The sequence below is a fragment of the Argentina silus genome (genome assembly GCF_951799395.1).
Source record: "Argentina silus genome assembly, chromosome: 15".
NCBI classification, from domain to species: Eukaryota; Metazoa; Chordata; class Actinopteri; order Argentiniformes; family Argentinidae; genus Argentina; species Argentina silus.
Genome location: NC_139669.1, coordinates 8,832,809 through 8,856,302, shown reverse-complemented (window position 1 = coordinate 8,856,302; position 23,494 = coordinate 8,832,809). Strand labels below are relative to the sequence as shown.

Below are 23,494 nucleotides of genomic sequence, written 5' to 3'. Positions count from 1 at the left end.
CTCATAGTTAACTTGTAGTATTAGTATTACTCCCCCACTCATTGTTAACTTGTAGTATTAGTGTTACTCCCCCACTCATAGTTAACTTGTAGTATTAGTATTACTCCCCCACTCATTGTTTAGGCACAACTTTGGGTTTCTTGTCTAGAAATGTTTAGAAAATCTCACATCTGATTTCAACAAAATGTGTTATGACTGCCAAACCTAATACATACTACAATAACTACTCTTTTCATCTTTGTACTTATTGAGGACTGCTGCACTAGTGGTAGTGCCTCCCAAATCATAGATGCATGTTTTGTTTTATTGAAGTGATGTGACCTCTAGTTGCTCCCCAGAAGTTCCATGAGGTACACGACTTCCAAAAATGTGCCTTCAGAAAGTATTCAGACCCCTTCACTTTTTCCACATTTTGTTGTGTTATAAACTCATTCGAAAATGGATTAAATGAAAATAATTTGCCATCAATCCACACACAATACCCCAGAATGACAAAGAGAAAACAGGTTTTTAGAAATTTCAGTAAATTTATTAAAATTTAAATACAGAAATAGCTCATGTACATAAGTATTCAGACCCTTTGCTATGACACTCTTACAATTAGCTAAAATGCAAAAATGCCATCAACAAATCACTCAGTAAGTTGAATTGAGTCCATCTTGATGCAAGGATAATAGTTCATGTAATTTTGGAATTAATATCTTTGTTTTTATAGGGTCTCTGTTTTGCATAGGAATCAATTACATACTGTGCGGATCAGGTTGTCATTACAAACTGAGCAAATGGAGAGGAACAAACAAAACTGCTCAGGAATTGGTCTATAACCAAGTGGCCAAAAATAATCTCATATCCCAAATTGTGTTTGCAACTATGAATTCAAGTGATACAGCAAAGAAAGTGGCTGGAAATGTGTTTATTTGATTTTACTACAAAGCATTAAGTTTGGTGCAAATCCAGCACATGCAATACAGTTTCCACACCATCTCTCGTGTGAAGAATAGTGGTAGCTGCATCAAGTTATGGGTATGTTTGTCACTGGCAGGGACTGGGGAGTTTGTCAGGATCAAGTAAAAGTTATGAATTTTGAGTTGGTAGTGACATCCTAATCTACACAATGTGTAATTGATTCATATGCAAATCAGAGACCCTATAAAAACAAAGATATTAATTCCAAAATTACATGAACTATTATCCTTACATTAAGATGGACTTAATTCAACTTATTAAGTGATTTGTTGATGACATTTTTGCATATTAGCTCATTTTAAGAGTGTCATAGCAAAGGGTCTGAATACTTATGTACATGAGGTATTTCAATTTTAATAAATGTACTGAAATGTCAAAAAACATGTTTTCGCTTTGTCATTCTCTGGTATTTTATGTGGATTGAAAAAAAATCCACAAATTCTTTTCATTTAATCCATTTTAAATTGAGTCTATAACACAACAAAATGTGGAAAAAGTGAAGGGGTCTGAATACTTTCCGAAGGCACTGTATGTTTATCATTCACTGACCTTGTTTGGCCCACATACAACAATAGTGTTTTTGCTGTACAAAAAGCTGTACAAAAAACTGATGATAATTCAGTAAATATGTATTAACAGTCCATATTATAAATATTTCCCATAACAATATTTAGACCATTGGAAAATTAACTTATTTCACTGTAAAACATAAGCCATGTTAGCGAATAACAAATTATATTATAGTATGTACAGCTTCATCTATAACATGGATGCTCTGGAATGGAAAGCCTTTTTTCCCCACCCATGCTTATACTGAATGACTTAGAAAAAAGTAGGCCACGTTTGTTTAAATAATAATTCTAAGAGGTACACTAAAATAAACAAATTTACTACAGATCTGTACCTCATAAAATTAGTTCACACGACTGTCTTTTATTACTATTTACGACCTGCTGAGCTTAGTATAATTGTACCCATGTAGTAAAAGTCACAGTGCCGTTATGGATGGACACTTTTTGAATCACTCATATCATAAGGCTATACAGTCTCAAAGTTTGTCAACTGTCACAAAATGATACTTTATGAAACAACTCTTTACAACAAAAAACTCACTGCAATATTTATAGTATACAATATAATATAGATGAGACAACCATCTACCACAAAATGTATTGCTTTATGAATATGTAATTGATCAGGCTTATAAGCACTTTGAGATTCATTTTGCAATGAAAAGCACTATACAAACTGAAGTTATTATTATTTATTTTCAGATTGCTAAAAACCAAACACCTATTAGAGTAGTTTGACTAAGACAAACAACCACTGATTCCCTCACACCAGTGAGTGAATTAGAAAAAGATTATGCCACAAGCATCTGGGAATGAAATAACATAAACATAAACATAAACAAAAATCTGTTCTCAATTATATTCACAGAACCAGTGAAACAGGTGTTAATTTGTAAGAGTACGGCCTGTACGAGCTGTTTGTTCCTGAATACATGAACTCAGCACAGTAGGAGAGAGTGTAGGAAGGCTGCCAAGCATCAGTAAGTCAATCACTTATGCTTAGTTTAACTGTACAGTTTTATTGTTCCTCTTGCTCTCTGCTGGCCTGAAACAGATGGCCTTTCATCTATTTGGAAAGTATCTCAGCATAAGGATAATGAAATTACTATGTTTGGTAGAACTTCTAATTCTGGAAGAGATCAGAGGAACTTTGTCATAGAAACAAATATCCAATATTACAGCCAATTATGGGAGGGAGGAGGGGGTGATTTCAATTAACTGAATAAAAGACACACTTGGTCTGGATATATACTGTACGCTTACTAGATTGAGAATAGTTCAGATGCGTAGACCCACACACAGAACTGATCGACCTACTTAAGTAATCCAAGGTGTGTCGACACTCGCTCATGGGGGGTTAGTACATCAAAAGCTTTTTTTGCTGGCAATAAAATGAAAAGATTACATTTGAATAAGTTAAAGCTCAAATCCATTTGATATTGAAATACATTCAATCATTCTTAGAAGTTACAATTATAATTCAGTTAATGTATGCTACCCTAAGGTACAGAGGTACACAATAGCTAATATCATATAATTTGAGAAAAAAAAAATAGAAAATTTGCAATTGAAGCTCAGCGTGCTGCCATTGCTTTAATGTAATACACACTCCAAAAGTTCTGCAACTAGGCTATAGGTCTATAGAACTATTGATCTACAAGTATGCATTTTGTTTAATATATCTCATGCATATAGCCTGCCCTGCAGTAAAGTCTGAAGCAACTTAGAGCGCAGCCAGCAACTTACTTTTCGCGGTTCCAGCCTGGACAAAAAAATTACATATTGGGACATCAGCTTTTATTTGCTAACACACCCCCACCACGTGTTAAACGGTTCACATATTTACATATGAGGAGGGGATTTAAGGCGGGATTTACCATGAAGTTTGTGATATATCATTTGGGCTATAAAAAATACAAATACAAATAAAAGTAGCCTTGGCCGTAACGGTTCTCATTTAATAGGGGGAGACATACTGAAATGCATTACTTTAGGTAATGTAAAGACTTCTTCCAATAAAAATGTGGCTATATTTCTTCATACATGTCGCCTATCCAGGTTTCTTCTACATGTCAGCATTCTTTATTACAAGCCACGTCACCGGAGAATGTGACGTGTCCCTTTCCCCTGGACATCAACACTGGCCTAATGTGTGATTGAACCTGAATGAAACTTTTCATAGAGGGCCGTGTTGTTGGCGGAGTCGTACATGCAGGCTTTAGGACCATGCATCAGCCTGTGCTGCTGAGGGAAGATCATGGCCGAATTTACCTGGGCTACTGACTGAACGCGTTAAATGCAATATGCTGCAAGGAATATTATTAATTCGCCAATTAAGTTTTGTCTGATGATAATCGCATATCTTCATTATTGCAGTCATTTTGGCTGGTGTGTTTCGTGATGGAGCACATACGCCTGCCTAAGGTAACCACGGAGTCTGCGGTGATGAGTAATGCAATATGCTATGTCTTCCGGCCTCAGTGGTCTCAGATCTTAGTCATAGTTACCAAGATTTGCCCCAAATACATGCATGCATCGGTCACTTTCATTAGAATAAGATTTGAACGCTGACGCTGTATATGATTTGTATTTATCAGGAAGGAAGGAAGGAAGGAAGGAAGGAAAGGGGACTGTCAAATGTAGCCACGTATGCTGTTGTGTAGTCAGATTTCACTACCGGGAAAACACTTGCTGACTCAGTATTGGTGCATACAGTGTACTGTATATCTACAAAACACATAGGTTCTATGTTAGATTTTTCAGTTCAAAATAATAGTCTTCTCCTCCCCCTTTTCCAGGTGGAGAATGTCAGATTGATTGACAGAATCTCCTCCAGAAGAGCCTCTGTGGGCAATCTGTACCTGACAGCTACCCATACCATATTTGTGGAGAATGAGACTGAGATCCGTACAGAAACTTGGGTAGGCAGCTAACTTGACATCTGAAATCTGATGAAACCTCTCGTAACAGTGTCAGCCTTGTTTAATTGTGGTCAGGCAAAATTATTACATTGTGGTTACACATGGTTGTGCCGTGACAAGATGAATGGGGTTATTCAGCCTGCTAATGTTGCACTTGCAGGAGTTGTTTATCCCGTTCTCTACGCTCTCTACCCTGCCAGGTTCTGCACAGTTTAGTGTGCAGTGTGGAGAAACAAGCTACGACAGCCACAGGATGCCCTCTGATCATCCACTGCAAGAACTTCCAGGTTCTCCATTTCATCATCCCCCAGGAGAGGGACTGCCATGATGTTCATGTGTCCCTCCTGCGCCTCTCCCAGCCAGGTGAACTCTTGCCACACAGAGATCACTATAATGACACAGTATCCATCAGATTGTACTATGGTTGGAGATTGCAATAAGGATATCAATCTGGTTCTGTGAACATGCAATGGAGAACAAAATGGGAAAGAAAAGATGTGGAACTGGCTCCCAGATTATATAGATGTATTTTATTATATGTCCTCTTGTACCCCAAATAAAATAAATAAATAAAAATGCATCATGAGGGTTGTATGTGCTCAGTCCAATGGAGGCTGGTGGAGGTAGAAATCAGAGGACGGCTCATTGTAATGCATGGAATGAGGAATGGTATCAAACACGTACATTTATCACCATGAGCCCGTCCTCTGATTTCTACCTCCACCAGCCTCCTCTGGCTCAGTCATATGCCATAACTGCTGTCAGTCCTTTGTCCTCTCTGAGATGACTCTGTTGAGTCAGTTTGTCACCCCAGTGTGCTTCTCTTTATCTTGCAGAGGGGTATGAGGAGCTGTATTGCTTCTCCTATAACCCTAACAGTGATAAGGAGGAGAGAGAGCAGGAGTGGGACTTCTTGGACCTCAAGGCTGAGTACAGTAGAATGGGCGTTCCAAACCACCTCTGGAAACTCACCCCAGTCAACCATGACTACAAGGTTTGCTCAGCCTTTATCTCACCTAAAATATGCAGTTGTTAAGACTAATCATGTTATGTTATTGGACAATGAGTGCATTACTCAAAACATGGGCACTGAATACAACCAGCACTGTACCAATGTTGCATGGGTAGCTCTGCATGGGTAATTGTTGGTCCTTTTCTCAGGTGAGTGACACTTATCCCGCTGACCTGTATGTGCCAAAATCAGCCACCCCTCCAGTCATCGTTGGGAGTTCTAAGTTCCGAAGCCGAGGGCGATTTCCCACGTTGTCATACTACTGCAAAGAGAACCATGTGAGTCTGACAGCAGTCCCAAAGCAACCCCAGAAATATCACATTGTTCCTGCTTTATCATATTCTCTCTCTCTCTCTCCATAACTAAGCATACATACATTTTGTGATGTGCTGCAAACATATTCTTATGTTGATAGCTCCTACATCAGAGCTACGGTATGTCAATCCCCTATCATGTCATGCATATTGTGGTTCCATGGCTGTCGTTCTGCAGGCCATTCAGAGCGGCTTTTGTTAGCTCAGTGTGTGGTGACCATGGGTCCTCTATAACCACACTGAACACGGGGCTCAGCCCAGTCCTGCTCCCTGGGCTATTGTGATATATGCATGTGATGAAAATTCAGGTCAGGCTCCTCGCTGTATCCAGTTCAGACAGGGTTGGGCTTTCTTGGCACAGGCCTCACTTCCCAAGGAAGCCCAGGGCTCCCCTCTGATTAACAAATATTTTCTTTTGAATGCACTGATGTGTGCAGCATGGCAGAAGTACAGTATGAAAGCATGTGTGTGTGTGACCGACCCTATGTATTAGAATCAGCGAAGCATGAACTACAACCAGCTTCAATCACTGTGCATGAATGATCACTTATACATGTGTGTATGGTCAGTGATGAGTCCCTGAATATTAAAATTCCAGTTGGAGTGTTTTATATGTGTGGGGTCAGATTCCCAGGGTTCAGGGTCAGTGTGTGTAGAGCTCAGTGTGTTCAGATGGGCCCTGCTCTGTATTTATGAGCTGTGGGGGAACGACTCACTATGGGAACCACACAGAGGTCTCTGGCCCTGTCTCCCCATGCTCCTGGAATGAAAATATAAAATTGTGTAGTTGATTTATTACCCCAAGCATAGAAGTGAGCCCTATAGTATTTACAGCTGTGTATTGTTGCATGTTGCTTTGACCATGTTGTACATTGCTGTCTTAATCATACCTCAAATATATATATACAGTGTTGCTTGAAAGTATGTGAACCCCTTGTGCAACTATAGATTTTTTTAGTTTTTACCATGAAATCTTTATTTAACCAGTCTTTATCTGACATAACAGGTTTATATTTACCAATTCCATATTTTGGTTTAGAGGAAATCATCGGTGTAGTAGAAAAACAAAATTATAAAGAAATTAGTGCAGGTGCAAAAATAAGTGAACCCCTATGTGCATTGGTTAAATCAAGTAGGTAAGTAGAAACAGGTGGGTAAATAATTGGGTACCAAATGAACCAATCAAATGAGAGATCTTTAGGAAAGAGTTAAGAGAGTTACCCATACAGGCGAATGCAAAACACACCATGCCGAGAGGAAAGGAGATGTCAGAGGACATCAGGAAGAGGGTAGTGAGAGCACATCAGTCTGGGGAAGGCTATAAAATCATCTCAACAAGATTTGAGCTCCATCAGTCCACTGTGAGGCAAATCATTTATAAATGGAGAGCACTTAACATGACAGTAACTCAGCCTAGAAGTGGACGCCCTTCCAAAATATCCCCAAGAGACACAAGAAAAATAATAAATCAGGTAAAAGCCAACCCAAAGATAGCATCTCGAGATTTGCAGAAATCCCGTGCTGCATCTCAGTAACTGTGCATGCTTCAACAATAAGAAGAACACTGAATCGAAATGGCATTCATGGGAGGGTTGCTAGGAAGAAGCCTCTGCTGTCAAAAAATAACCAAACTGCCCATCTTAACTTTGCCAGAGACCACCTGGACAAGCCTGAAGGTTTCTGGAAGTCCGTTCTCTAGACAGATGAGTCCAAAATTTACCTTTTTGGTCACAATCAAAACCACTATGTTTGGCGAAAACCCAACACTGCCTACCACCAAAAGAACCTTATCCCAACAGTCAAGCATGGGAATGTCAAGATCTGGGGCTGCTTTTCCTCCTCTGGACTTGGATGACTCCACATCATGAAGGGACTCATGAATTTTGAGGTATACCAGGAGATTTTTGAACAGAACGTCAAGCCATCAGTCAAGGAGCTAAGACTGGGCTGAAAATGGGTCTTCCAACAAGACAACGACCGAAAGCATTCAAGCAAATCTACTAAAGAATGGCTCAGGAGAAAGAACATTTGTGTTTTGGAGTGGCCAAGTCAAAGTTCTGACCGAAATCCAATCGAGATGCCGTGGCACAACATGAAGTGGGCAGTTCATGCCAGATACCCCTCAAACCTCACTCAATCGGCTGAGTTCTATAAGGAGGAGTGGGCAAAAATACCTCAACAGGTGTCAGAGACTGATTAGTGGCTATATGGTTAGCCCCCAAACCCCTGCAAGATCACTCTGCTCGTCCACCTCGGCTGCCCGCCTGGCACCGCCGCCTCTACGTGAATGCAGTGGCCGCGCTACTCGGTCACGGCTCTTCACTGTCCTGGCGCCCCGCTGGTGGAATGAGCTTCCCACAACGGCCAGGACTGCAGAGTCACTCCCGATCTTCCGCCGTAGATTGAAAACCCATCTCTTCAAGCTACATCTTAACAGTCCCTCCTAAAGACCGCTTCACCCTCACTTACCCCCCCTATACTAACCCTAAATCCGAGACCTCTTCTCCCCTGCTACCCCCCTGTACAAGTTCTGTACAATGTCCTGCTAATAAAATATATATTTTTTTAAATTAAAAAATAAATTAAAAAAATAGCCTACTGGCATTACGACTGCCAATGGCCCCTGGTGTGAGCATTGATTACTTTGTCTTATGATGACTGTTGGATAGATGATTCACTTACTTGTATTGAACAAATGTATTGTTGTACGTCGCTTTGGATAAAGGCGTCTGCTAAATGCCATAAATGTAAATGTAAATCTATGAGACGTTTACTCCAAGTTATCACTGCTAATGGAGGTGCCAAAAGATATTGACTGAAGAGGTTCACATATTTTTGCACACATGAAATCTGAGTTTTTGTTAAATAAACAATTATATATAAACAATTTTTTTGTTTGTGTCCTTTATTTTGAATGTTTTTTTATTACAAATTGGGGTTTAGATAAAGATTTTATAAGTTCATTTTAATATTTGATACAAAAATAATGACCATATATGTATTTATTCTTACAGGATATACAGTAGTTAAGGGCTACTGTGTACAGTAAAACTAGTTATTCAGAGCAAGGTTTCCCTGTCCTCCTCCTCCTAGGCTGCCATCTGCCGCAGTAGTCAGCCTCTGTCTGGCTTCAGCGCACGCTGCCTGGAGGACGAGCAGATGCTGGAGGCTATCGTGAGATCCAACCCCCGCAGTGACTTCATGTATGTGGTGGACACCAGGCCCAAGGTGAGCCCCGGAGCTAGCGGACAGATGTCAGTAATGCTGTCCTTACTGTGGGCCTACAGTATGTCCAGGTGGACTTTATTTATCATACATCATTTTGCCAGCTGGCCAGTTTGCTTATAACAAAACCCTTCAAACATCCGAGCATCATGCTGGCTGAAAACATGCAAAACAGTGCATACACAATATACATATGGCCAGTGTGTTGCACCATCTAGAACTTTCTGAGAACCTTTGATTGTATATCTCTCCAGTTGAATGCAATGGCAAACCGAGCAGCAGGGAAAGGCTACGAAAACGAAGACAACTACTCCAACATCAAGTTTCAATTCATTGGCATTGAGAACATCCATGTGATGAGGAACAGCCTACAGAAAATGCTTGAAGGTAATCATCATGATCAAGTCACCATAAGGTCACCTCCCTCAACCTTTTTCAGGTCATCTTGGGTCCTCCACGAATGCTTCAGAGAACCCCATCACTCTCATTAGTCCTCATTGGCAGCACAAGTACTGTACTTTGAAAAAAGAGCTTACAAATTTCCGAGCACACCAAAGCAATATACTTGCAGTCTTTTTGTCCACTGCTTTTAGACTTTATTAAACTCAATGCTAGATAGCTTTGGCTTTATCCTTTTAAGTCTAACCCACTTTTGTGTCTCTAGTGTAATCAGGATAGTAGGGACCCATGATGCCACCCCTGTGGATTTCATATGCAGTGATGCAGACTGCCTGCAATCAGGACTCAAATTGGCCCGTAGAAGTTCTTGGTAATGTGCGGGGGTGCGGCTAGGAAGACTTTGAATCCATCTGGATTTCATTGTTGGACTATTTTTGTTTCCTGGAGCGTACGATTTGGGACCTTATTCCCCTTAAGAGAGACTGAGGGCGTGAGAATGATGTGATTCAACGTTTGAAAAACAATAGCTGGTCTTAGCTGTGATAACTCCTTGCCCCCTGGAAACACGAGGGAGACTGCTGGTTTGAATGTCAGAGAAGAGCGTTGGTCCAGAGATCGCATGGCAGTGGCGTTCTTTCATTTCAGCTGGGTCAGTTCAGACATTATTTTCATTATTCTTCCAAGAACAAGTTTCCCAGAAGTTAGCTGCTAGCCCGTGCTAAATGTTCCAAAGCCAAGGTTGACTGAACCCACTCACCTGCTCTCTCCAGTTGCCAGCACCACTCTCCCCCATCAGGTGGTCTTTCACAGGTCAGCGCACTAATGCGATCCGACAAGTACTCTGAGGTCACACACCCATAAACGCATCTGTCAACCCACTCTCTTGTGCACTTCTGTCAACACCTTATCGCACGAGGAGAGATGGATGCTTTTGTAGGGAGTTTCAAATCCCCAAAGTATAAAATTATTGTAATGAGTGTATATTTGACAACTTACCCCTGACATGAAATGGAAGAAACTCTGGAAGAAAGCTTTCATTTGGCCCTTTGCAAATGAATGAACTTTCAAAATATTTGTCTTAAGCTCTCAAATGGAAAATGTCTATATACACTGTATGTTTTCAAGAAAAACAAATAATTAAATGCATTAAGCTGTATGTTGCAGAAATAAATCTGTATTTAGTTGCCTGTCTTTTGTCTTGCTGTTTTAAAGCCATGCCCAGTAACAAAGTGTACATTTTAAAACATCCTATGTCAATATTGACTCGCAGGAGAGGCAACGTCATCATGTCTGGCAGAACATTATCGATTTTCACAAACTAAATGTGCCCCAATGGCCTACATACCTCTTACGATATTTGACCTCTTTGTCATTTAAATTAGTACAATGGATCCCAAATTATTTATAAGTTCACAATCTGCAATTGTGTGTTTTGTAGTAATAACAATAATAGAGAGTATAGTACTTTTCTAAACAAGGTTACAAAGTGCTAATGTAATGTGTAAAGTGTCATGACTACAGTGACTGTGTTGCTGCCACCAAATGAATGTGATGCTGAAAAATAATGTTAAGTTGTATATAGTCATGGATACAGTCCTCCGTGTTTCCTGTCTCTGAGCCAGCTGTGTTTTTACTGTACTCTACAGTGAGTGAACTGCGGTCCCCCTCCATGGCAGACTTCCTGGAGGGTCTGGAGAGCTCAGGCTGGCTGAAACACATCAAAGCCATCCTAGACGCTGGCATCTTCATCGCTAAGGTTGGTCTGGAGGCTAATCCCCTCTGCCTGACTCAATACTGCACTGAATATTAGCTTAGCTGTGTGTGTGTGTGTGTGTGTGTGTGTGTGTGTGTGTGTGTGTGTGTGTGTGTGTGTGTGTGTGTGTGTGTGTGTGTGTGTGTGTGAACGCAGGCTGTTGCAGAGGAGGGTGTCAGTGTCTTGGTCCACTGCTCTGATGGTTGGGATCGCACTGCCCAGGTGTGCTCTGTGGCCTGTGTGCTGCTGGACCCCTACTACAGGACTCTGAAAGGACTCATGGTATATACACTCTCCCTGAACATGAACATCTATTATCCATTTTATTATCCAATAACTGTACACAATAGTATATGCTTTACATTAGGTTTGAACATTTGTGTTGTAGTCTTAGATTTATTCATCATGCAGTTTTACCCAATGAACAGCACAGATAGGAACTTTTCTTTTTCCTTTACAAAAAAAAACATTTTTAAATCCTCTGCCAATTAACTCTCAATAAATGTGTGAATGGATAACATATAATTATTACTTGAGGAACATTCCTTTTGCCTTCGTTTCTGGCTATTATTAGAGTTTCTAATTTTTATTGACATTAAGCACATTGATGTTGACACTCTTGTTCAATTACCAGGTGATTGTAGTTGACAAAGGTATTTTGGAAGCTAATGTAAGTAGGTCCGTGCTATGCTTATGGTCCTTGCTCCTTTGATCATAAGGATTTGCTCTGTCTGGCTGGGTTTCTGCCAAATGGCATCTCCGGGGGAAAAATGAATGCAATAGAGCGGAATCATCGGAATCATCTTGATTTAGACTTAGTAGAAAACCACCCCCCACACAAGGGGTGAGGAGGTTTAAGTTGTCTCTTAGTACAAACTGTTTTAGTGCAATATTTTTCTCTAGACGGTGATTAAACTACAAGTTGTATAAAAATTACACCAGTATCCCAATGCATCAGAGGTAAATTAATTTATTTTTCTTGTGCTCAGGTTCTCATTGAGAGAGACTGGATGTCGTTTGGACACAAGTTCTCTCACAGGTGGGAACTGTGTTTTTGTCCAAATACTTTTTATAATTTCCTTGAAAGATACAATGACCTATATCATGCCTCTGGAGGTCTATGGTTGATGCTAGCTGCTGTTCCCCCCCCCCCCCCCCAGATACAACCACCTGGATGGGGACCCTAAGGAGGTGTCCCCAGTGATGGATCAGTTCCTAGAGTGTGTGTGGCAGCTAATGGAGCAGTTCCCCTGTGCCTTCGAGTACAATGAGAGGCTCCTCATCACCATCCACAACCATATCTACTCCTGCCAGTACGGCAACTTCGTATGCAACAACCAGAGGGAGAGGATCGAGCTGGGGTGAGAGAGATGTCTGTAATATCTTTGTTTCTGGTCTTGGTTTACAAGATGAAAATAGGAGAGATATGGGACCACAGTTGTGTTTTGTTTTGACAGACTGCGTGAGAAGACACACACTCTTTGGACATACCTGTGGAAGAACCAGGCTGACTACATCAATCCCCTCTACAGACCTGACCACAGCCAGACTCAAGGGGTTCTGCGGCCAGTTACTGCCCCCTACTGTTTCAAGTGAGTTTGTACCAGGGGAGATGTGTGGTTGATACCATTCCTGATTCCATTCCATGCATTACAATGAGCCTGTCCTCCGATTTCTACCTCCACGAGCCTCCACTGGTTTGTACATATAGAGGGCAAGCTCAATCCTCTAATGACTCTCTCCTATGTTTGAGACAGTTCGTCTGTGTTAATTCTCTGAACTGTGTTTGACAGTTTTAGGTGGAATACTTTTTTCAGATGGTGCATAGACTTGTATGATGTATGGCTTTTCTATTCAGTATGTAATGTTACATGATCTAAGATGAGAGGTTGCTTAGTAAGCCTTTTTAGTGCATTCCCCATAGAATATTTAACATTGAATTAGACAGCTAATTCATACAGGCTGAAATCAGGTGAAATCCTAACTTGAGATCCGCGAGCGTAACTTTGACTTTCACGTAAATCACGCATAGAGTTACGGGTGCGGAACTCAAATGAGGATTTCAGCCACAGTGCCACCAAGTCATACTGTATATCTTTGTGTGTAGGTTCTGGAAGGCCCTTTACAACCGGTTTGACAGAGGTATGCATCCTCGCCAGTCTACCGTGGACTACCTGATGGCTATCAGGGAGGAGACTCAGCAGTTGCAGGAGCAGCTCGCCTCCCACCAGGAGGTAGGATAGAGGGCTGATCATACTCATACAAACTCCTCATACTGATTAAGATGGTCTTTTCTTTGTGTTGTGTTTTGTTTTGGGTAATGTTATGTTCAATGTTCCCCCATTAGAAAATAGCAATGCTGGAGAAGGAGCAGGGGAAGAGCGTCCAGGTGAGAACCAACACGGTGGATCAGAGCAATACACTGTGGGCTTCTCCCTTCTCAGACAGTAGCCTGGCCTTGGCCAACACCCCTCAAGACTACACTGGGGGCTTCTTCACCAGCAGCCCCTGCCAGCAGAGGGAGCCAGAGAGCACACTGCTCATCCTGTCCCAGGACCTGAACAAAACCCTTGATCCTGATCTCTCCACCGACAGTGACCAGGAGACAGGTGTAGCAGACCTCAGCTGCTGCTCCCCGCCTAGTGAGGACAGTGCCAAGGACCCGGACTCGGATGAGGCTGCTTATTCGGCTGCCTGATACACTTGTAGCTTTGATGTTGTCAGATGGAAGAGAGTGTACTGTATATGTTTCTGCTCTCCAGTGGGCAATTGTGCAATGATCAGATTACTCTGTACACTGACTCTAATGAGTCTATGAAATAATGAGTTCGGAACAATATTTATCTGTCTGTGACATTTCTGAGCAGGGTTACAGCCTTATTCTAAAATGGATTCAATTAATTTTTTTCCTCATCAGTCTACACACAATACCCCATAATGACAAAGCGAAAACAGGTTTTTAGAAATGTTTGCTAATTTATTAAAAATAAAAAACTGAAATATCACATTTACATTAGTATTCAAACCCTTTGCTATGACATTTGAAATTGGTGACTCTGACAGAGCTCCAGAGTTCCTCTGTGGAGATGGGAGAACCTTCCAGAAGGACAACCATCTCTGCAGCACTCCACCAATCAGGCCTTTATAGAGTGGCCAGACGGAAGCCACTCCTCAGTAAAAAGCACATGAAAGCCTGCTTGTAGTTTGCAAAAAGGCACCTGAAGGACTCTCAGACCATGAGAAAAAGGATTCTCTGGTCTGATGAAACCAAGATTGAACTCTTTGGCCTGAATGCCAAGTGTCACGTCTGGAGGAAACCAGGCACCGCTCATCACCTGGCCAAGACCATCCCCACGGTGAAGCATGGTGGTGGTAGCATCATGCTGTGGGGATATTTTTCAGCGGCAGGTCCTGGGAGACTAGTCAGGATCGAGGGAAAGATGAACGGAGCAAAGTACAGAGAGATCGTTGATGAAAACCTGCTCCAGAGTGCTCAGGACCTCAGACTGGGGCCAAGGTTCACCTTCCAACAGGACAACGACCCTAAGCACACAACCAAGATAATGCAGGAGTGACTTCGGGATAAGCCTCTGAATGTCCTTGAGTGGCCCAGCCAGAGCCCTGACTTGAACCCGATCAAACATCTCTGGAGAGACCTGAAAATAGCTGTGCACCGATGCTCCCCATCCAACCTGACAGAGCTTGAGAGGATCTGCAGAGAAGAATGGGAGAAACTCCCCAAATACAGGTGTGCCAAGCTTGTAGCGTCGTACCAAGAAGACTTGAGTCTGTAATCACTGCCAAAGGTGCTTCAACAAAGTACTGAGTAAAGGGTCTGAATACTTATGTAAATGTGATATTTCAGTTTTTTATTTTTAATAAATTAGCAAACATTTCTAAAAAACTGTTTTGGCTTTGTCATTATGGGGTATTGTGTGTAGATTGATGTGGGGAAAACAATGAATTGAATCCATTTTAGAATAAGGCAGTAACATAACAAAATGTGGAAAAAGTCAAGGGGTCTGAACACTTTCCGAATGCACTGTGTGGTCTACAGGCTCCATACTTGAGATGTTAACATGTCATGAGTTTGTTTTGTCAGAGGCTTTACCAAGGGAGAATATTTAATTCTGTATGTCATATAAGTATTGTGCAATATAATAACACATTTCTGAACTACATCATTGACTAAAAGTCTTTACATGAGACTGCTCATTCACAATTAGAATGCATAATATTCCATGTGGATTATAAACCAAACCATTGTAAACACTAAGTTCGTAATCAACATTTCCAGTTGAATATCCCTAATCCAGGTAGTGTTTTTCCAATCCATCTGGTCCGCGGGTCACATTCTGCATGCCGTAATCATGATGCTACTCGACCAACAGCCCAGAGCATGTGAGGATACTGGCATGCTGTTACTAGGGGATGTTACTAGATTACTTTTCCTTAATTACCTCTGATTGATGAAAAGACTGGTTAGGTTTCCACCATTATGCTTCCACCTTGCACGCCCTGTGTAACCAGTGACCATGGAGGCAAGAGGAAGGGGTAGGATGTGATTCAGACACAGCCGTGGTAATAAGACACACAGGGGGGAAAGGAGCTTTATGCGCCACACCTTCCAGCAGGTCACAGTCAGACAGTCTAATACTGCAATGATTACAAATATGTTCAAACAGCATACTGTATATCTACCTATCAAAGCAGAGGGCCTGTTTATTGTATCTTCTGAGCATCAATACCTGTTGCATGTTATCTTATTTGTATCCAGGAAGATGTATAGATCTACAGTTTACTGTCTCAGAAAGGAGTTTGACAAAAATGTATTTCCGTTGTATTTGTATCATTAAATTGATTACTTTGTTAAAAGTTGCCTCAAATGCCAAATACCACAAAAGCTCAAATGCTATATGATGAATTAATGAAATAAATATTGGAGACAATGTTTGTTGGGAATTAGTGTTTAATGTGCTTATCTAAAACAATCTCCTGTGTATTTCTGCTTTACATTTCAGTCATATTGAAGTTTTACATTTGAAAAGATAATGACTTCAAAATCACAATCAATATGTTCTTGGTGGATATTTTGTGTCTAGTGACACCTATTCAGTCCCATTCCCTTCTCATTCAAACACATGCTATTCCAAGAATCTTGAGTTTGTAAGGTAGCAAAAGGGAGCAGACTTGGGGCACACAGTCCCATGTCGGTCCGATGGTCCAATTGCCATTGGGCCGAAAAGGAACCGGGCCTCCTTGAAATTCATGACGTCAGTACTTTACGTGAACGTGATGACACTGTTATGGAGGTTCAGAGGAGGCAGCTGTGGGCTGATATCGGTATTTGGAAATATAAATCTAAAAGTTAGTGAATAGGCCCTGATCCTTTCTTAAGAAGGTAATTGTGTGCGTTTGAAACAGTATACCTTAAACTGTGTCCGCCCTGTTTGCCCTGTTTGGCGAACGGTAAGTGAAGTTAAAGCTGTAGCAGGACGAGCTAGAGCAGACACACACAGCTAAGTTAGCTGCTAGCTGGTGTGTATCACACCACTACACTACACAGAAGCAGCCATGGCTCGAGTCAGCTAGCTAACTTGAATACAAAGGTGTGCTTAGCAAGGCCAGAGTGGAATTGTGTCAGTTGGCTGCACATTGATTGAATACTTTTTATGGTAATGATTCTTGCTCATTATATATATATACATATATTAGTTCCCACAGCAAACAAGCTGTAGTCTCCCATCCTAAGAGGTTTAGGGGGGGGTGGAACGTCCCAAATCTAACCATTGAAGCTACTAGCTTGCTACCCAGTTAGAGAGGACACCAAGTTTGCTAGCTAGATGTATCTCAATCCACACAGGCCTGCTGGTCAGCTAAACCTGGGCTAGTAAGTTATGGCCCAATGACTATCTAACCAGCACTATAACTGTCAAAGTCTGAATATCATTCTAAACGTCATGCAAGTAAACAGTGTAGATTCCACAGGAGGTTAGTTGTCACTGTTTCTAGTGAACCTGTCAAGTAGCATTGCAGGAAGGCAGATTTCTGGTGTATGTTCATAGACTAGAATGTGGCACACATCCATGAGACAAACACATCTTTGAATATATCTCAATTGGGGGGGGGGGGGGTTAGGGTTAGGGGGGGGGGGGGATTGAACGACTAGAATACAGTAGCAAGTGAACAAGGTGATTGTGTGTTCTAACATTGTTCGTCCTCACTCCTTTTAGGTCATACAGCCCCGGGCCTGTAAGTCCAGGGTAATCTTCTCCAAGGAGAGTCTTTGTTTTTGTTTTTGATGCCTTGCATGTAGAGGTGGCACTATGCCTGCGGCTACTGTGGATCATAGCCAAAGAATATGTGAGGTTTGGGCTGATAACCTGGACGAGGAGCTAAAAAGGATACGACAAGTCATTCGAAAATACAACTACATTGCCATGGTGAGTTATAGACCGTAGGCCTATGATGATCAGCATCTTGCTTGACAGATATGTGCTACTGACCGTCGCAAGATATTTTTACCTCTCCATTTTTTCCTCCATATTGTTTTTGTTCTGTTGTAGGACACAGAGTTTCCAGGTGTAGTTGCGAGACCGATTGGAGAGTTCAGAAGCAATGCTGACTACCAGTACCAGTTACTGCGATGTAATGTAGACTTGCTAAAGATTATCCAGCTGGGCCTTACCTTTATGAATGAACAGGGTGAATACCCACCAGGAACTTCAACATGGCAGTTCAATTTTAAGTTTAACCTCACGTAAGCACTTCCCCTTTCTATGATGTCAACCCATGTTCAATATTCTTTCTTGTCTTGCATCAAGACTTGAGCTGCCAATGTGCATGATTAGGTTAAGTTTAAATTTAAGTCACTGAAATGCCTTCACTGTCTATGGTGTCAATGTGACCTGCCTTTTGTTCAGCACCAACAGACCAGAGGAAGGTTCATAACGTTTCTTTGGGGGCACTAGGAGAAAAAGACAATCTTTTCTATTTTTTTTACCATTGGAAGTTTTGAAGATGTCTTTATTATTTTTTTCTTTCTTGGGGAAATATGTTATTTATGATATAACATTTCTGTATTAAAGTCTTAATTGTAAAAAGTGAGCAATTTGATGTAGTCTGTTATTCATTTGTTTTGAGGCTATATTACAATAGTGAGGGACTGTGACTAAGACTAGCTTGCATGTCTGGACTGATGGGCAGTGGGCACACAGCTTGGCCTCAACCCAAAAGCACAAGCAAACCAGTAGGCCTATATAATATATGCCACCTGAGACCCAGGCAAGAGCAGGCTCCCTTTAGTGTTTTTGTTCCTGCACATAACCAGGGCCATGGTCATGATCTCCAAATGAGAGTGAACTTTCTCTCACAGAAGCACTTCGCACTGACTTTTTCAGGTAAATGAAAGGAAATGTTTTGGAACATCCTTCCTGGTGACCAAGACCCTCACTTTATCCATGTCACATGAGAATCGGCTTACACTCTGAACTCTTCAACTAATTGACTTGCTTTTCTCCTAGTGCCCCAGGAAAACCTTTTTTTTGTAAATGTTAATATTGTCACAAAGTATTTATTTCATACATGCATTTTCTCTCTTTGCTTTCAAGCATACCACAGGTACTGTCTTGTATTTTCTAATTTGTCTGTTGTTTGTCTTGGTGCTGCACTGAAGACAGTGTTTGGAACTTTGGAGTAACAGTGGCTTTGTGAGAATATTTTGTTGTTTGCATCTGCCATATGCCATAGTATAGTGTTGAAATAAAGCTACATTATTATGAAAGGTGTTTGTCTGCATCATGCAACATTAGCAGTCCTACAGACCAGCAGGGATGGGGGAAGGGAGAACTAGTTTAGTTAGACTGCACACACTGACACAGCAACAACACCTTTTCAGCCCATTCACACAACACAAGATTACATTGAATGTTAAGGTCAGCGATGCAACACAAGATGATATTGAATGTTATAGTTAGTGATGCCCCTTGTACAGCAATTTTACTACCATAAATGACTGTCATCTAAGTTTATGGGTCTGTATAACTAGGTGTGATTGTAATGTTCTCTGTTCCTCTTTTCGTTGTCAGAGAGGACATGTATGCACAGGACTCCATCGAGCTCTTGACAACATCAGGTATCCAGTTCAAGAAGCACGAGGACGAGGGTATTGAGACGTTGTACTTCGCCGAGCTGCTGATGACCTCCGGCGTGGTTCTTTGTGAGGGTGTCAAGTGGCTGTCCTTCCACAGGTATAGCATCTTTGAGATACACACTTGTGCTATCTGCTGCAAAGATAGATAAAGTGTTTTTTGTTTTTTTTTAACCGTGACGCAAATTAATCTTGTGTCATGTGACTGTTCTCGTTGCAGTGGCTATGACTTTGGATATCTGATCAAAATTCTGTCCAACTCAAACCTGCCGGAGGAGGAGGTGGATTTCTTTGAGATCCTTCGCTTGTTCTTTCCCATCATATACGATGTGAAGTACCTCATGAAGAGCTGCAAAAACCTCAAGGTAATTGAAGTTATGTTTCATCCTCACAACATTTGAAGAAAAAGGCTCTCTCTCTTTCAAAGCAATGCAATTATTGCGTTACTTGCCAGGTTTGTCAGTGTGTTTGAGAGAAATACTTCAAATTGAATACAAGTCTTATAGTTTTGGTTCTGAGAAATCGGCAGATAGCTAGCCTGACAGGCACATTCCTGTCAGGAGCAAAACGTGAATGATTGACAGGTTGTGGTTTGATTGACAGGGTGGGCTCCAGGAAGTGGCTGAGCAACTGGAGCTGGAGAGGATTGGACCGCAGCACCAGGCTGGCTCTGACTCCTTACTCACAGGCATGGCTTTTTTCAAGATGAGAGAGGTAGGATATCTAGCTGTCTGAGGGATGCTGTGTGTGTGTGTAGAATGGATCATAACACAAGACCACCACCATGTTAAATTACAGCTTACAGTGCCATGGGGTTTAGGGTGGGTAGAAATAGAAAAAGACTGCAATTCTTCAATCAACCACTAGATAGTGTTAAGAGATACAAAAAAATGTTCCACTAATGCAAATTACACATAATTAGGTATTCTACAGGAAGAGTTTGCCATCTTTCTATGGTGTCTCATGCTTTCAGGTCCAAATATAGAGCTTTAACTGAGCTCCAAGACATTTCATGACCCCTGACGTACACTGTGGAAAAGAGGAAGGTGGATTTCTGTCCTTGTATCTGATGATGAGCTCTCCTTCCTTTGTTACAGATGTTCTTTGAGGATCATATTGACGATGCAAAGTACTGTGGTCACTTGTACGGGTTGGGTTCTGGCTCTGCGTACGTCCAGAACGGAACAGGAAACGCCTATGAGGAGGAAGCCAACAAGCAGCAGTCATGACATCACTGTGAAGCTCTCCGGATGATTCCCTCATTCAGGGCGGCATTGAAGTCACATTACCATGACGACTGAAATGATGGACGGACAATAGTATATACACACCATTTATGAAGTTCTTTTTCATAAGCTCTTCTCACTTTAGATGGTTGGTGAAGTTAATGGTCAATAGGAAGAATCACAGCTGTCCTCACACATACCAAAGGTATGTGTGTGCGTGTCTGCCTGCGTGTGTGCGTGCGTGCGTGCGTGTGTGCGTCTGTCTGTCTGTCTGTCTGTCTGTCTGTCTGTCTGTCTGTCTGTCTGTCTGTGTGTGTGTGCGCGTGCGTGTGTGTGTGTGTGTGTGTGTGTGTGTTCAATAACTTTTTTTTTCTATGGAAGCAACCTAGAGGAGCTGGTTGGTTCATTTAGATTTCACATGAAGCACTTGAAAAGAAAATGGGATTTTAGTTTTTCTAAAAATGTTCTGTAGAAATTTTGCACTTTAAAGCTCTAACCAGATCCTTGATTTTATATGGAAAGCTGAAAGTATATCTGGTATTCTCCTCTTGGTTGCCTTTCTCTATGTTCACATTTTTCACTAAACATCTATTATGAAAACAACTTTTTTTTTTGTTATGTTTTTTTCTTTTTTTTTTCACCAAGCTCAGCCTTAATATTTTGCTACATTTTTTATGTTATTTTAAGATTTAATTTATTGTACTGGTTATTCTCGTGTGACGTTGAATAGTTGACCCATTCAACACTATTAAGCCAGTCATTTACATGTAGATATGCTATTCCCTGATAACAGGACTATGGTTTATTCTTCTCATATAGAGGGGAGCTCTTATTGACACAGGCACTGGTGGAGGTAGAAATCGGAGGACGGGCTCATTGTAATCCATGGAATGGAATTACAAATGGTATCAAACGTGTGTGTTTGTTACCATTTCCTCATTTAATTCTGTGCGTTACTATGAGCCCATTCTCCGATTTCTGCCTCCCCTGAGTCACAGGTACCTCACAGGCCTCTCTGGTCTTCCACCGATTTTACCCCTAAAGTTGGGTGAGCACCGATTTTACCAGAACTAAATTAAAGCGAGCTTACCTGCCTTACAAAAAGTGACATGAGGTTATGCTGAACTTCTGTGTTGAGAGTATATTTTCCATTTTCATTTTTAAAGTGACTTGAAGGTTTTGTAGTGTTTTAGTATTCAAAAAAAAAAAAAAGGTTTACTTATTTAAGAATCAATGCCTCTTAACCTACATCTTAACCTAGTTTCAGTGGAATTCGTTTTACTTGTAGTGCTGGTCTTTTGAATGAAGCACGTTTTTGTGCCGTTTGTCATTTGTTTTTTGTATTGTATTGCTTTACAATTAATTTATGCTGCCTAGAACAGCTGCATGTATTGAAGATGTTTGAATAAATGCTGTGTTGTTGAGTACTAGCCTCTGCAGACGTGTGTTATAGTGTGTCCACACAACTCATTCCTCATATTGGTGTCACGTTCTTTGGAGGATAAGGATAACCTTTGGAGCATCACTATCTTTTCCTAACATCATTCATATGTAAAGGATCCATGTTTAAAAGAAAGAGGATGCAATATGCAATATTGTTTTAAAGCTTTTGTAAATAAAGGCTTCACACTTTTCTAACCTAGATTGCAAACTCACTCTGACAAACCTTTTCTATGTTAATGGTAAAGGACATGGAACATACTGTCCATCCATGCTTTAACATGCAATATGAAATATATTCTTAAATGATCAACTTTTACTAATGACACACATGAGGTTAAAATGCAAAAAGATGCAAGAATATTCAATAATAACCATATAAAAATACTGAAGATGGCATCATTTTATTTATCTTCTGATGGCATCACAATTGTACAGTACATTGCCTCACATGTTCATACAAGTCTGTCTCCATATCGTACACAGATGGAATAATACAAAAATATAGATTGATATGATTATAGCTCCAAATATCATTTCAAAACAAGCATACATTCTAGCCATACGCCAAAACAAAAATGGTGCTAATTGACGCTAATAATACTGAGTCCTTTCCAATCACCAAATGGAATTTCATACTGTAGGATCAGAAGTACAATCAAAACGTAACCCTTACATGGTACGGAACAGCCAGAGCAATCGCTATATATATATATATATATATGCAGCACTTTCATATCAAGAGTAGAAGGAGAAACAAGGACTGCAACCACACTCACAGTATCAACTGTTATGGAGTGATTGGTCAGGAGGACACAGCAGAATGCAATTGAGAATGCAATGCAGCATATGTTTGGAAACTGAGGCTTGGGCCCTCTTTGAATACTTTAGAAATGCATCCTTCCTACCTCCCTTCCTTGAAGTAATCACTGATCTAACATGAGTTTGGATTGGTCCATGCAAGCTTTTCATTGCATTGTTTTCACCTATCAAGTCATGTGAGATCAGTGGTTTCTTCAAGGAAGGGAGGAAGGAAGGATATATTTCTAAAGTGCTGGAACAGGCCAGCATGCCAGCCCTCTGGAGAGAAACAGTCAGGAATTCTTGGCTGGCAGTTTGACCAGGCACAGCTCTGCAGGATCACTTGACATGGCGAGCAGCACACTGACGCATCAAAATCAAGACCGGTTTATTTGTCTAGTATAGAAGACAATGGTACAGTATCATCTCTCATGCTACTGTACAACACAGGAGTCCTTTCAAATCAGAGAATATTATCATTGAAGCCCTTATTCAAAAAATCACTATGCAACAATACATTTACCAAATGTCTTTCCCAGAAAGGAACCAAGGTTGGTATGCCACAGTACAATCAACCCAGAGGGAACTACAACAATTGACTCTCTTACGTTTTGATAACATCCTGAGAAGGAAGCATGCATCAGTTCATTCCAAAAGTTTCAAAAAGGTTTACACAACACGGGTGGTGCGTTTGCCGCGGTGATTCGGCTTCATGA

General features: G+C 41.0%; 2 protein-coding genes across 2 annotated transcripts; both read left to right on the top strand.

Moving 5' to 3' along the window:
- The first annotated feature begins 3,795 nt into the window (after nt 1-3,795).
- On the top strand, nt 3,796-16,101 carry mtmr7a (myotubularin related protein 7a). The gene is made up of 14 exons (XM_083686141.1): nt 3,796-3,962; nt 4,337-4,459; nt 4,660-4,822; nt 5,296-5,453; nt 5,621-5,749; nt 8,879-9,013; nt 9,265-9,397; nt 11,056-11,165; nt 11,319-11,444; nt 12,152-12,201; nt 12,323-12,523; nt 12,620-12,754; nt 13,270-13,396; nt 13,510-16,101. The coding sequence occupies exons 1-14, from the start codon at nt 3,939-3,941 to the stop codon at nt 13,858-13,860; spliced, it is 1,965 nt and encodes a 654-aa protein (XP_083542267.1). The 5' UTR covers nt 3,796-3,938; the 3' UTR covers nt 13,861-16,101.
- A 369-nt stretch (nt 16,102-16,470) lies between these two features.
- Nucleotides 16,471-21,961, top strand: cnot7 (CCR4-NOT transcription complex, subunit 7). Its single transcript, XM_083685855.1, is given in 8 exon segments — nt 16,471-16,563; nt 17,396-17,605; nt 17,729-17,922; nt 19,189-19,242; nt 19,244-19,411; nt 19,532-19,676; nt 19,915-20,025; nt 20,409-21,961. Coding segments are annotated over 7 exon segments (921 nt in total). The 5' UTR covers nt 16,471-16,563; nt 17,396-17,488; the 3' UTR covers nt 20,541-21,961.
- The last annotated feature ends 1,533 nt before the right edge of the window (nt 21,962-23,494 follow it).

Bases quoted from the DNA above. Each gene is read 5' to 3' on its own strand.
- mtmr7a (XM_083686141.1), top strand. From the start codon at position 3,939: ATGGAGCACATACGCCTGCCTAAG. The intron at 9,014-9,264 runs GTGAGCCCCGGA...ATATCTCTCCAG, and splicing joins TGGTGGACACCAGGCCCAAG to TTGAATGCAATGGCAAACCG. The intron at 12,524-12,619 runs GTGAGAGAGATG...TTGTTTTGACAG, and splicing joins AGGGAGAGGATCGAGCTGGG to ACTGCGTGAGAAGACACACA.